Source organism: Eubalaena glacialis, chromosome 3, assembly GCF_028564815.1.
Source record: "Eubalaena glacialis isolate mEubGla1 chromosome 3, mEubGla1.1.hap2.+ XY, whole genome shotgun sequence".
Taxonomy (NCBI): Eukaryota; Metazoa; Chordata; class Mammalia; order Artiodactyla; family Balaenidae; genus Eubalaena; species Eubalaena glacialis.
Genome location: NC_083718.1, coordinates 158,805,638 through 158,820,916, shown reverse-complemented (window position 1 = coordinate 158,820,916; position 15,279 = coordinate 158,805,638). Strand labels below are relative to the sequence as shown.

Genomic DNA, 15,279 nt, shown 5'->3' with positions numbered 1-15,279 from the left:
CAAAACTCTTTCTCTTGCACCAATGGTCTCTAGCCTGTGAGCCACATCCCCAGGGCCACATCACATCAAGCATCATCTGAAGACTAAGTGAAGGGGAAGTGTCACATACAGCCATACCATTTGTCTAGGATTATGCAGCTAGTATTGTAATTAAGAAATACAAGTTCATTTAAAAGCCAATCAAATTCATTGTAGCTTTTTTTTATTATGTACTTTTATCACTATACACCCAAAATATAAGTTCCACCAAGTGCTCAAGGGGGAAGGGAATGTCTGATAAGTTTTCTGACATTACTAACTAAGAGCCCCATGTGCTATGTCTGCCTACCTCCCTAAGAGCTCTCCAAAACCACACTTAGTACCTTTCTCAAGGTACCTTCCTGATCCTTAGTCACAAACTCACAATAGAGAAGTGCCTTTTGTGTGGAATAACTGTCTAAAGGTCATTAGCAGGAACAGGAGGCACAGTCCTTTCCAGGTCTTGAGTCCCATGAATGTTAAGAAGTAATGCAGTCTCCAGCAAAGAGGACCCAAGTCCTGAGCTGTGGAAGGAAGGAAGGAAGGAAGGAAGGAAGGAAGGAAGGAAGGAAGGAAGGAAGGAAGGAAGGAAGGGGTCAGGGAAGTGAGTTCCTGTCTTTCCTATCCTGGCCTCCAACTCCTTCCCTGTCCACCTGCCTAGGATACATGGTCTGGGGAAAAGAACACCTATGTGGGTTCAAATCCTAGCTTTACCTCTTCCTGGCTATGTGCTCTTAGACAAATTACTTACCTTCTCTAAGTCTATTTGTCTGGGAAATCTGGTAGGGGAATAGGCATCTGACCTCTGGAGCTCATTAGTCCAGCCTTATACTCAGCATGGGTTCAGTGAATGCTTGTTGATACCCAGTGTGTGCCAGGCCCAGTGCTGAGCACAGGACATACAGAGATAGGTGGTAAGCAGGCCTCAAGGAGCTCACAGTTTAGTAGGAAGCACGAACATGTAAGCAGCTGATTACAAGATCACATGATATACTCATTACAAAGTACTGAAGCCATACTAAGGAAGTGATTAACTATGTCTACCAGAAGTGGGGGAACACCAGAGAAGGCTTCACAGAAGAGGGTTTTGAAGGATGAACAGGAGTTTTTCCAACACATTAAAAGGGGAAAGGGGAGGTAAGCAAAGGGAACAGAATGAGCAAAGGGAAGTGAAAGTGCCCTGTCTATTTGAAGAGCAGCAAGAAGTTTGATATGGCTGGAATGTTAGAGAGACAGGAGATATGAAGATAGGGATGCTGCAATGAGCTAGATCCTCCAGGCCTTGGGTACCGTGCTCAAGAGGAAGGATGGGCCACAGCCTCCCACACCTACCCTCTTGGCTCCGGTGCTGTTCCTGTCAAAACAAGCACACTGAATCACACCCTTTCCTGTGCCTTTGATTTAAGAGTTCCTCTCCTGGCCCTGACAGTAAGGCATTTCTGTCCCACAGATTATAACTCACTCTGGGCTATTATTCAGCTCCCCAGCCCTGGCCCTGCTGCAGTTAGTCCAAACATAATATCCTTCATGCATATATTATCTGTCTCCCTATTATCTGGAATCATTTCGGAATTAAATTTCAGTCCTGCAATATTGGCTTCAGGAGCGGCACGCTTTATGGGCTAGTCAAAGGTTAGAATACCAATCAAAATAACAGTGCCGATGCAGCGAGACATTTTAATATTCCAAAACCCGGTAATTGTAAAAGGACATAATATTTTTTCCCTGATTACCCCAAAGGCAACACATGTTAACAAGGCGAGGGAAGGAGTGAAAGAAATTTCAGAGTTCAGACAGCTGTAAGACATATTTAAAGGAAAAGCCCAGGCAGGGCACTACACCATGGGGGCAGGGAGATGAGAAGAAAGAAGACAGTCTCTCTAGCTCCAGCTGCCCCATCTCCAAATATAGCACTGGTTCCTCTGCTACCTCTGGACTACGTCCCAAGAGCTCATTCCCAAGGGCAGATGTTACAGAGGATGGGATGAAAGGAGAAAGAGCTCAGGATGCGGAGTCTTGAGGCCCAGGTTCTAGTTTCAGCTCTTCAATCCAAAGCCTCCAGCCCCCACGCTGGCCCCTCCCAGGGCTTCAGCATCAAATCCAGCGGCAAACCTCAGGGCTGCTCTCCCACTCGGCCTCTCCTTGTCCGGTGCCTGTGTCCCCGCCTCTCCCACATTTATACCTGGTGCTTTTGTGTCCTGATCTCTTTGCACATATTTCTTCCCAAAGACAGTTAGAGGCCCTCATCTACCTGGCCTCAGAGCTGGCTCCCCTCAAGATGGCAGCCCATGTGCCCACTGCCCCACGGACAACGCTCTGTACTTTGGTTGATGCCAAAGACCTGCGCCACAGCCCGAGTCTCGTCCTGACCACTGAGAGGTCCAGAAGCATCTGTCTCAGTGCAAGCCCTCCTCCCTCCAAAATAAACACAGAACAAACACCTGGCAGGGCCCCTACATCTTCAAACCTCTCTTGATTTTCATTTTTGTTTTGTTCTTGTTTTTTCCAAATAGCCCCAATCAAGGGGCTCTGCGGCAGGCACCATGCAGCCACCACTGTATGAAGAGTCCCAGCCTCTGTCAGGCTGCCTATCACTTGAGCAGCTCTATCCCCACAGCTCCAAAAGAGTGACCTGACCAGCAGAGCTCCAGACCCTTTCAGTCCAGACGGCTTCCCAGCTAGCTCAGCCCACTCGCTGGAGCCTCCAATCTGCACCATCCCGACCTGCTGACCTGCCTATGGCCCCCAGCAAAGAACTTCATTAAGGCCGAGAATTTATTCCTCCATAAGCCCTTAACTTATTACTGCGCTGATTGGGACTCTGAACGCTCCAAGGTCAGGAAAAGTCGTACTCAGTCGTAGACACCAACCCTCCCTTCAGCAGTTTCTCCTGCTGCCCGCTCCCAGGGGAGGGGGAGACAGAAATGCTTCTTGGAGGGACCCAAGAAGGTCTCCTCTCCCTCTTTCACAGCTGGTCCCAACCCCATCATCCCCTTCAGGGCACGCAGATATTGTAGCAGGGCATACAGCACAGATGGCAGAGGAAAAGTGGAACAGCAATCTTCACACCCTGGTTCATCTGGGTCTGTCAAATGCTAGGTGACCTCCAACCCTACAACTTCTGAGCATGACTGGCTGAGCCCTGTCTGCCAGGACTGACTCAGAATCCTCCGAAGGCTGCTGCCTGCCTGCTTCCCCAAAAGCCCATCCAAACAGGCCCAGGCACCAGAGGGAATTCCAGACCATTTGTGAGTGTATGTGCACGTACTTGCATGGCTTGGTCTGACTGTCCGTGAATCGTGTATATGGAGGCATGCATTTATACATACATTTATACCTATGTGTCCTGCGTATGCAGTGAATATATACATACTATGTGTGCATGTGTATATCCACATACTCACATCCTTTTGGACCTACCCATTTCTTGACCTCTTATTTACACTAACATTCTCCTCCACCTAGTCTTAGCTACCCACCCCCATGGGCACACCTTGCAGCCTGCCAACACTTAGAACTGCCCCATCTCTGAAATCACTAATTCAGACATGCTACTTTCCAACCATAATCTCTTATCCTTTCATCTGGCATGCTCAACTATAGCCGGTATACCTGTTCCCCATCTTACTGGGACCTATCTACTTTTTCCATATCCGTCAGGCCCCCTGCTGTCTTCATTTCCCTCAACATCCAGCTTAAATCCCACAGCCCATCTTGGCAACCACTGTCTTGACAATATCTTCAACTCCTTTGTTCCTTTCATCACGCCCCTTGGGAAAATCTCTACTGTCTATGAATCTAAATGTCTGCTTTCTGCATGCCCATAGCCAGGCAGCTGAGCTTTGCTAAAGGAAAGCCACACAACTGAACAGAGAGGTTCCACTGTGAATTAATGTCACCAACATCAACTGGACCCGCACCACTGCCTAGAAATCTGACTATACTTCTCAAGTAAGCTCATATTGCTATTCTTTACTAAAACTACAGCAATCCTTTTCCACTTTCTGCAAACCTTCCCAGCCCTCCCCTATTAGTTATCAGCAAATGACTGATCTACTTCACAGAGAAAAACAAAAGCCTCGGATGGGAACTACTGCTTATCATCACCAAATGCACAAGCCTACCTGCATCTGTCTGCACCCATCTTCCTCTCCTTACCCCATAATGACGGAAGAGGGGACCGTCCTCCTGAAGACAGCCAGTGTCAAGAACCTGAGTTTTCCATACCATCTCCTGTCACCTTCTCAGAGACCTCTCTCACTCCTATATTTCGACCCTTCCTTGTCTAATATACAAACGAGCACGTATGTCTTTCACCTTAAAACACAAAACCTGCCTCAACTACACAGCTGCCCCACCACAGCCCTTACCCTTTCTCTCTCCTTCAAAACCACATTTCTGAAAAAGTTAAAATTTCTCTGTCTCCTCATTTACTCAATTCACTCCAACTTGGCTCCTATCCCTATCATGCCATCAAGAGGTTTTACCAGAGTCACCAAGGTCCCTGAGCCCAGGTCTGGCACTCATATTTCAGTCTTTACGTTATGTGGCTCCCTCTGAGCAGACCAGTCCTTTTCTTCGGAAGACACTCTTGGTGTCTATGGCATCACACTCTCCTGGTCTACCTCTTCTTCTACCATTCTTTCACCCTCTCTTTTTACTGTTTACTCTCTTGAGCACAGAGTCAGGTAAAACTAAATTTAAGTTCTAGCTCTGCCATGTACCAAAAAGTAAGACACTGAGCAAATTTCATCACTACTCTGTGCCTCAGTTTTCTCAACCTTAAAATGCAAAAAATAGGGGCTTCCCTGGTTGCGCAGTGGTTAAGAGTCTGCCTGCCAATGCAGGGGACATGGGTTCGAGCCCTGGTCTGGGAAGATCCCACATGCTGCGAAGCAACTGGGCCCGTGAGCCGCAACTACTGAGCCTGTGCGTCTTGAGCCTGTGCTCCACAACAAGAGAGGCCGCGACCGTGAGAGGCCCGTGCACCGCGATGAAGAGTGGCCACCGCTTGCCACAACTAGAGAGAGCCCTCGCACAGAAACGAAGACCCAACACAGCCAAAAATAAATAAATAAATAAATAAATTTTTTTTAAAATGCAAAAAATAATAGTAACTACTGTGTAGGGCTGTGAAGATTAGATAATGGGTTAGATAATGAGTGCAGTGTCTGGCACAGCACTGTCCAACGCAAACATAACGTGAGCCACATAAGCAATTTATGAATTGAATGCCCAGCTCAAGTAAAAAAGAAACAGATGAAATTAATTTTAAGAATATGTTTTATTTAATTTGGTATATCCAAAGATTACCATCTCAATAGGGACTCAGTATAAAAAAATTATTAATGAGGTATTTTGTATTTTTTCATATTAAGTGTGTAATTTACACTTATGACACATCTCAGTTGAGATGCTAAATCTTCATCAGAGATACCTGATCTGTATTGAGACTTTAAACAATTAACAGTTGAAAATGCAGATTTACCAATCCAGCGTGTTCTAAATATACTGAAAAGTTCTTCTTGAAAGTTTTTAACTTACATTTAAATTAATTAAAATTAAATAAAATTTAGAATTTGTTCGTCAGTCATATCAGCTACAATTCAAGCACTCTATTGCTACAGGTGGCTAGTGGCAACTATATTGGACACAACAGGTCTAGCACACGAAATAATCATTAAATAAGAAACATTACTAATACTACTAGTGACCACTCCTCCTCCTTCTCTAGTTCTGACTCTTCCTCCTCTATGTATCAAACGTTGGTATTTCCCAGTGTTCTGTCCTAGGCTCTCTTTTCTTCTCATCTTATTCACTCCATTCCCATGGCTTCAATTATCACTCACATACCAATAATGCCCCCAAATCTGTATCTCTTATCCTGACCTTATCCCTGAGCCCCAGACCTATATATTCAAATATGTTCTCAACAGCTTCACAAGGATGTCTCAAAGGCATCTAAACTCAACATGTCCCACACTGAATTCACCTTCTCTTCCAATCCCCAAACTTCTCCTCCTTCCATTATCTCAGTAAATGCATTCCAACTCTCCCAGTTGCTCACATCATAAACCTTGGGAGTCATGATGGTCTCCTCCTTCATCCTCAACCCTCACAGCCAATCAGTCACCATTTCCCATCTATTGTACAGTCAATTCTGCTGTAACACTCATTTTGAAAGAGCAAATTTGTTCCAGTGCAACTGAAGTATTAGGGAACGATTTAGCATAACGCACATTGTGCATTTGTGTGAGACTTTGTCCTTAAGCAATACAAGATAAACACAGGAAGTTACACCCAGCTGAACAGAGCTGTGTAAGAATAAACAAAATGACACATGCGCACACGTCAAACATATACCAGCTACCTGGATCACCACATGTGCTACAAGCCACAACCATCTGATTACAATCTCTGATTTCAGAGAATTCTCTTTCCGCCACTTCACAATAACTCACAAGCTACAACCCTTCTCATGCCCATTTTCACAAGCAAACTTCAAGTTTTTTTCAAGGTAAAATGCCATATTTATCGTAGTACTTATGTATTTCTTAACCATTTAATACGTGTAAAATCATGCTACCCATAATTTTTATTTTACTAGATTCCCATCTTTTTTCATGTGTCGCTGATGAAGTTTGTGAGTACTGTGCACCTAACCCCATTTTTATTGCACAACTTTCCATAGCACGGTGATCTGGGGGGAGGTATATGTTGCATCACAGCAGAACTGACTGTACCATTTAACACTCCAGATTCAGTCCATTTCTCTGCATTTCCACTGCTAACAATTTAATCCCAGTAGCTATCATCTTTCACTTGGAATGGTCCAATTCTCTAGTTCTCAACCAGGGACGGTACCTCCCCACTCCCGCACCATCCAGGCCACTGGAAAAGTTGTGTCTGTCGAGGGGGAGGTGGCATTTTTAGTTGTCACAGTGACTTGGAGAGGTGCACTACTGGCTTCAATGAACAGGGACTGGGGATGCTGCGAGTTCAGCAATGTTGCCCACATGATGATGTGCCCCATCCCAACACGCCAACTATAGCCCCATTAAGAAAAACTAGTACCGGTCCCCTAGATCTACTCCTAGCTCTCTCTACACTGCAGCCAGAGAGACTTTTTTCAAAATGCAAATCAGATGATGCCTCTCCTATGTTCAATACCCTTTAATTGCTTCCCCTCGCCCTAAGGATAAAGATCAAAATCTAAAGTCTGGTCTACAGATTCCCCTCCAGTTTCATCTTATGTCAGCCTTCTCTCTTCCCCACTTTCACTGTGCTTCAGGTAGTCATTCATTCAACAAATAATGATTAAACATCTACTGTGTGCCAGGAACTATCCAAAGTGATGAAGACAGAAGAGTAAACAGAAGAGACAAAAGTTCTTTGGCCCTCATGGGACTTACATTCTAGTTTCATGAAGCTGCCAGGCTTCTCTTCACCCCAGGGCCTTCCCACGTGTGGTTCTCTGCTTAGCCAATTCCTGCTCATCCCCCAGGTCTCAGCTTAGACTCCCTTCCTCCCTCCACCCGAATAAGTCAGTTCCCCTTGTGATGTGATTCCATGACTCTGAACTTTTTAGTGTTATAACACAACTGAAATTGTTTAACATCCATCTCTTCTGTTATATCCCCAGGGCCCAGCACAGTACCTGGAACACAGAAGGCGCTCGAAAATATTTTGCTTATTGATGCAGATGTGTATGTTTATATATGTGCATGTGCCCTTACATTTTATGAATATGTATATATAAACACATTCGTCTCTGTGTATATTTTCAGATATTTCTGCAGGTGAAAATGTGTATACACATGTATGCAAGTATGGATACATACATACAATTTTGGGTATGCTCGCTTGAGTGTATTCATTCACATGAGTACACGTGTATATTTGTGTGTGTGTGTGGTGTGTGTGTGTGTACTCTTCTGGCCCCTCAGTGACAGCTCTGACCTCCTGGAGGCCGCTGGAAGCAGGGCCCCAAGTCCTCTCTAGGCTGACAGTTCAATAAGAGTATAGATCATTCAATGACATTCCAAATGTCAGCAAACACCAGCTTGCTCCTCTCTGCTACAGGGAAAGCAGGTGGAGACGGGAGATGTGGAAACCTGGCCCTAGAAAAGTTGTCCTTCCCTGACGCAGCCCACATCGCCTCTGGACAGGGGAGGGCAGCTGAAAGATAACATTCTGCCTCTTCTCAGACTGGAGGCCTTAGTCAGTCAGTGCAGACCGTGACCTCAGTCCCAGGTGCTCACTCAGCACGTCTAGGTGGCCAAGCAGACCAGGACACTCCCCATTCTTTTCATGGGGCAAAGCCCTGCTGGGGGGTTGAGGAGAGGAGAGGAAGGGAAGGGGGTAGGACAAAGTAAGATCAAGGATGGGAAAGGAGTCTGCAGATAGCCAGGGCCTGGGTCCCATCTGGGGACAGAAGGCAGGAGTGAGGCTTTTACATGGTACTCCCACAACCCTGGCAATGGCCTCTCCGGCTTAGCTTTCATCATTGCTCTTTTTAAGGGTGCAGGAATTTTTGTGCAACCTGCACTAAGTCACGCAGTATAAAGATCAGAAAGATTGCCATGTGCCTGGACCTCTGGGGCCCTGCAGCCTCCCTGTCTTGCATGGCTGCTGGCAAGGACTGGAGTTCGGTCATCTTTCCTGCTGGGCCCTTAAGCACAGCTGGAACACGATGTGGCTGTAGGGCAGAGAGGAAGGGGTGAGACCCCTGGTTTTTCTTAGACCTGCTCAGTCGACCTCCCAAGAGGCGATCACGGAGTCCTCAGCTTCCCCTGGTACCCACTCCCCGCTCCATGGCTCAGCACAGCCGCCTCCACTGCCAGCAGCACCGAGGTAGTCCCGAGTGGCAATGTTATCACACGGCTCAGCTGCTTTCCCGCCTCTCTGCCAAGGAAGCTAGAGGCAGGGAGTCATCCATACACCAAAAAGTCTAGTGAACTTCACAGAGCAATTGTTCATGGTCTGCGCCTGCCTCGCTTGGTGGGGCCTTCACATTGCATTTGCCGAGGCCAGCAAGCAGCCTCAGATGCGCTCTGACAGCTGGCACGCCATCTTCCAGGAGCACAGGCCTGGCCACACCCGCACGCGTAGCCCCGCCAAGGCCCGCGTGAGAGGGCCTCTCTGGAGCCAGCTCTCAGAGATCAGCCAGCCAGTCAGCAATTGTTCACTGAGCACACACTCTGCACCTAGCCTTGATCTGGCCACCGGGGACACAGAGAGGAGCCAGACTCAGTCTTTGTGCTTTGGATGGACACGTCTGCAAGGAAACACACGGACTCAGTTTCAACCCTCAAAGATCACTGATATCCAGAGTGTCAAGGACCCTCAAGGCAAGAGTTGGACTGCAAAGCTTCTCAGTGGAGGTGAGACCTGAGCTGAATCGTCAAGGAGAGGGAATAAGCCCGATGAAGATGACTGGGGGCGCTTCAGAGGGAAGGCCATAGGCCATAGGTCAAGGCCTGAAGGCAGGACAGAGCCTGGTCTCCTCAGCCAAAGCTGGGAGGTAGTAAGCAGCTGTTGTTCAGCTGCAAGGGAGATCATCGGGAGAGGTGGGGAGGGGTCAAAGCACAGACAAGCCAGAGGGCAAAGGACCCGTACACCAGGGAAAAGCAAAGGAGTTCACAAACACTGCCACAGAGAGTGGCCGCCCTGAGATGTACAGAACAAAGTCCAAGGTCATTGTCTTCCAGTGCTCCTCCAAATGCTCACTTAGCTCCAGCCTTCACACACACCAAAGGCATGCTGCTCCCCCTGCCCCGAAGCCCCCTCTCCTCCTCAGATCCAAATCCCACCTCCCTTGAATGCCCAGTTCAAGACCCAAATCCCCACGATACCAGCCTGAGCCTCCAACGACCTCTCCCTTCTCTGGGCCCCCCGGGAGCCACTACTCTGAGCTCTGGTGTGTTCTCCCTTTTCTGAGCTTCCTGGGAGTCACTGAACGGCATGGGGTTCCTGGGGCTGCCCCAGGTCTGTTGCCCTTACATCACAGGGATTAATGGGAGTCAGTCTCCCTAGTGGCCTGGGCCTCCTAGAGTCAGGATCCTATCAGAGCAGGGGTCTGCGGAGTCTATTCCTACACCTCCCTTCTTGTGCTTACCTAGGAAGGACAGCACATACTAGGAAAGTACAGTTTTCTGGCTGATTCATTCTCTGCCAGGCCCACTTTCCTAGCTACACGGGGTCCCTCCCGGCCCACAGCCTCAGCGCCCACTCCCCAGGTGCTTAGTGCTACATGAGTGCCAGTCTCTTCCCCCATGCTCAAAGGGAAGTGGGCTCTAGTGTCCACAGCCCTTCTCACATGAGCAAGCTCGGCTGGGGCTAGACAGGACCAAAGCCCGCCTGAACCAACTCTGCCTCCCAACCCGAAGGAGATACCAGGGCCAGTCAGGAGGCTCAGAGGCCACACTCATGATCACTCATGATACTTTCCCAGAGGCTCAGCTAGGACCATCTCCCTCCCAGAGGCAATGCAGCTCAGCCCAGAGGTGGAGCTCCAAGCAAGAACCTGGAAACTACCCTTAATCGGGACTTCTCTGCACATCTGGGTTAACACCAAGGAGGGCAGTGTCAAACTCCACCCAGCAGCCTGGTCCCCCAAGCAGCTCCCCACTCCCAGAAATAGCCACAACCTTCCAGCACACATTAGCTAGGGAAGGGTATTGAGAAAAGAGAAGAAAAGAGATGAGAACAACAAGATGAAAACAGCAATGAGAAAAGAAAGCAAGAGAGGGGGGTGGTCTGAGGCAAAGGAGAACCAGAGGAAGCATGGAGCGGGACTCAGACACAGTACCTTTTTCAGATTAATCCACTGCTTGAAGTAATCTGCCACTGGCAAGCCCAAGTACTGGCACTGGCCCGGGAGCCTGAAGAAAGGGAGGAGAGAACAAGTTGAGCACCCATGTCCCAGGTATGGAGTCTTAAAACAGGAAATCTGATAGAGTCTATAAGACAAAGTGACCTCAAAAGGCTAACCCACTAGCCATGGGTCCTACCCCACCCAAGAAAAGCACCCCACCTCCAGCACTCTGGACACTGGGCTCCAGATGCAGCCCTCAGATCCAACTGTGAGAACCTGGAGACTCTATTCAAAATGATATCAGCCGCACTGCTTTCTGATGGCCTACAACACGCTAAGTGTCTTCCTTACATTCTCACGTTAATTCAGAGAGATGCTGTGAGGTGGGTAGATCTGTATATATTATAGATGAGGAAAAGATTCAGAGGGGTTACCTAAGATTCCACAGCTAAAACATGATAGTGCCAAGAACTGAACCCAGGTCTGTCTCACTCCAAAGCCTATGTTCTTTCCAATGCACCAGGATGTTGTCATCATCTTGTTTCACAGAGAGGCAGAGATGTAAGACAGGAGGAGAGAGAGGAAGAGCATGTGATTTAGAGATAGTTGGGCAGGGGCTTCGGCTCACATTTAAGTCTCAAGCAATAGGCTTTCTGTGATAGAGAAGAGACCATACAGAGGGCTAAAAAGAAGTCAGAATCTAAACCAAGAACCTGTTCTTGTTTTTTCTTTAAATTATAATTTATAAATTTTCTCCCCTTCCAGCTGATGATGCCGTTTCACCCACACAAATCCATTCAGCCAAACACTTACTGATGTTTTACAATAACAGTCAGTCACTTAGGCCTCAAAAAGTAAGACTTAACTCCTGCACATAAGGGGCTCACAGTTTGTCCAATGGAATGGATAATAAAAGAAATAGATAAAAAGCCTTAAGTTGGGACTTCCCTGGTGGCACAGTGGTTAAGAATCCGCCTGCCAATGCAGGGGACATGGGTTCGAGCCCTGGTCCGGGAAGATCCCACATGCTGCGGAGCAGCTAAGCCCACGCACCACAACTACTGAGTCTGCGCTCTAGAGCCCGTGAGCCACAACTACCGATGCCTGCGCGCCTTGAGCCCGTGCTCCGCAACAAGAGAAGCCACCAGTGAGAAGCCCGCACGCTGCAATGAAGAGTAGCCCCCCCTCGCCACAACTAGAGAAAGCCCACGTGCAGCAACGAAGACCCAAGGCAGCCAAAAATAAATAAACTTTAAAAAAAGCCTTAAGTTGCAGCATTGGGGTACATGGAAGGATGGTGGAAGATACTAGAAATATCAGCTGGGGAAGATCATGGAGTTTTCTTGCTAAGAGGAGCTTGGCCACAGGCAACAGAGAGCCTCAGAAGAGTTGTGATTTACAAAGATTGTTCTGGGGGCAACAAAAACAATACACTAAAAAAGCCGAGTAGTAGCCAGGAGACTAGACGGCAGCCGTAGAGACAGCGAGCCGGCAACAGAAAAAGATATAAAGGAAGCCTTGGTGACCGAATGGGACGTGCGGCCCAATGAGAGAAAGCAGTAGAACCCAATTCAGAGGTGTTTGGCTTGGCTCGCTTCATGCTACTCACTGAGACAGATACAAAGACCAAGTTAGGGGCGCAGAGAGCATATCTAATAGATGAAGCGGACCAGCATTTAGTCAATTTCATTATTGTTTTTAAATTTTCTTCATACAGTGTCTCCCTAAACCAGGGTACACTGCTCCCACTGCCTCGCCCCTACCACCCCACCGGATGAAGGCATGAGTTTGGGAATGCAGTTTTAGATATACACCTGACGTGTGCTAAGCGCTCAACATCTCTTGAGTCTGAGATGCCTAGGAGACATTTGGCAGTGGGGACGATGTCTAAGAGGCAGATGGATATCCAGTTTTAAAGACAGGTCGGGACTGGAGATATAAATTGCTAAGTCATTAATGTAATTTAAGTAAAATTAAAGCCATGAGAGTAGACGAGATCACCTGGGAAGAGTGTGGAATGAGATGAGCAGAGGGCCCAGGCTAATGTCTCATAAGTTTTGTTGAGCTAAAATGAAACCAGGCCACCCCTACCAGACCATCACCACAGACAAGGAACTCACTACTACACACAGCAGTCAGCTCTAATTTTAGACTCCTTCAATTCTCAGAACATCCTTCCTTAATACTAAACTAAAATCTGTCTCTTGTAACTTCTACCCATGAGTCTGAGAAATGTCTTTAGAAACTACAGAGAATGAGACTTCTATCTCTTCCTTGCAGAACCCTCCCAAGATCTGAGAGCCTAGGGAGCTTCCTCAGAGTTCCCTTCTCCAGGTCGCATAGCCTCAGCTCCTTCGAGAATTCTGTAGGAGATAATGTACCATGAGTCGGGACTCACCCAACCCACCTCCATGTCCAGAGGGCAAGGCTCCTGGACCTTTTTCAGGGTATCAGATAGCCAAGGTCACACATGCTCTTTGGACCCCACTTCACATCACCTGTGGTCAACCTAAATGATGATGAAAGCAGGTTTACCCTTTCTGGAATATTTATAACTGATTTTTGAGCTTAAAAAGCAGGTCATTAGTGTCAAATGCCAGAGCGGCCAAGCAAGATGGAGCTGAGAAAAACCCAATGAATTTGGCATCGGTGGGCTGGTGGGGACAGAAGGCAGCAGGCGACGTGTTGAAGAGCGAGAAGAGATAAGAAAGTGGAGATCACAAGCACAAACTCCTTTTTTAGGAGGCTTGGCAAAAAGAATCCAGTCGAAATGACTTGTTTCTACCCTAGAAAGTGTTAGGGCAGTCAGCCTTCCATCCATTACTCTTCAATTATTTGACAGACACTAGTTGGAAGTCAGTGCCCATGTTTCAGGTGGTAGAGTTAAGGATTTACTTTTCTAAGACCTGAGACACCTTTCCAAGGGAAGGTTCCTCTCAACACCCAGGTGGCACAGTGACACTAACTACAACCAGTCAATTTCCTGGGAGGGAAATTCTGGCTGAGGCCAAGATGATGAAGGGGTATCCAGGTAGGATGTCCCCATGTGGGAACCAAGGACCAAGGTTATAAGGAAATGAGGCAAGATTTTGAAAGATGAAAGGTAGCTTTAGGAACTAGAATGTGGTTGCCTAAGAAGCAGAACTGTAATGTCTGGATAATTTTCTTATTCCCTTCAATTTTTCTTTCATGTTCCTTATCCTTGGTATTTGTGAAATGCTTGCTCAGGTCAGCTATTTTTGAAAAATCATATTAAGACCTGTGAGTGAAGGGGGTCACCAGAAGCAGCAGAATCTACAAAGGAGCAGGTTAGGGGACTGGCCAGCAAAAGGCAAGGGTCCTGGGTCACCTATCATACCCTCCCTTAGCCAAGCCCAGCACCCTCTGATTCTTCTAGTTGACACAGGCCAGGAGTGCTTTTGGCTGGCTGGTCCTGGGAGAGGGAAGGGCTCCCTCTTCAGCAGGATTTCAAAGGCAGATGTCAGCTGTAGGCTTCTCTACCCAGGTAGGAAGGGTCTAGCTCAGTAGGATCCTGCCTGTTTCTCTTGGTGGAGGACCTATACCAGAGTGGTCACACTGAGGACAGACTAGACAGATTGTCAGGCTGGAGACTCAGCTTCAGGTACGGCTCAGCAGCATCCAGAGTGCTGCCTGGGTCCCCTGGCTGACTGAAACAGAGGGAGGCGGGACCATCATTCTCACTCGGGGCCCTGGTCACTTGCAGGTACACATGCTGTTTGCAGACTCACAGGCATTCAGGTTGTTGAGTCCTCCAGCTAATGGGAGGTCCTAGCTATGTGACTTCAAGACACAAGCAGTACAGTTATAGCAGGACCCAGGCCCATCTTCACAGGAGACACAGAGCCATATGCCAGAACTTGAACTCCCAGGTGCCTCGTGGGAAGACAGCTACACATTTCTATGACAGAACCCTAGCCCAGCTTAGAGAGCACCAACAGAAACCCTGTGAGGAAGGTAGGTTAGAGTAGTTGTCACCCCTTCATAAAAGAGGAAACTAATGCCCAGAGAAGAAAAAGGATTTGCTTAATCAGACAACAAGCCAAGGGCAGAACTAGAAATGGGATCTAAGTCTTCTGACTACACAAGGCATCAGTCATATAGATGCAGTCTTTGCAGTCCCTGGGAAGGCAAGGTCTGGGGCTTTAGAGGGGCAGATAGCATGGTGGTCAGTGCTCAAGGTCACACCTGGGTCCACGGTTCTTAGGAGCCTAAGGCTAGGGTCAGTGGGTACCAGTGGGTACATGGTTCCACCAATTCGGAAAAGAAAAAGGCAAAAGTCACCCTGGCACAAAGGGCCTGAATGCTGTGAGTTCCTACCAGATACTGATCCCAGGAAAAGAGCCACTGGCAGTGGGCCCTGGACTAGCCTACGGGTATGAACGTGCAGGCAGGTTTATGGTGCCCAGGTCTCCAGGCAGCTGGGA

General features: G+C 47.8%; 1 protein-coding gene across 8 annotated transcripts in view; it reads right to left on the bottom strand.

The window, feature by feature from the left end:
- Positions 1-15,279, bottom strand: part of ERI3 (ERI1 exoribonuclease family member 3) — a 128,642-nt gene that overhangs the window by 50,696 nt on the left and 62,667 nt on the right. For all 8 annotated transcript variants that reach the window (XM_061186665.1, XM_061186670.1, XM_061186671.1 and 5 more), the window contains one exon: positions 10,829-10,901. In XM_061186665.1, coding sequence (XP_061042648.1) covers positions 10,829-10,901 — 73 coding nt within the window. The remainder of the gene's footprint in view (positions 1-10,828; positions 10,902-15,279) is intronic.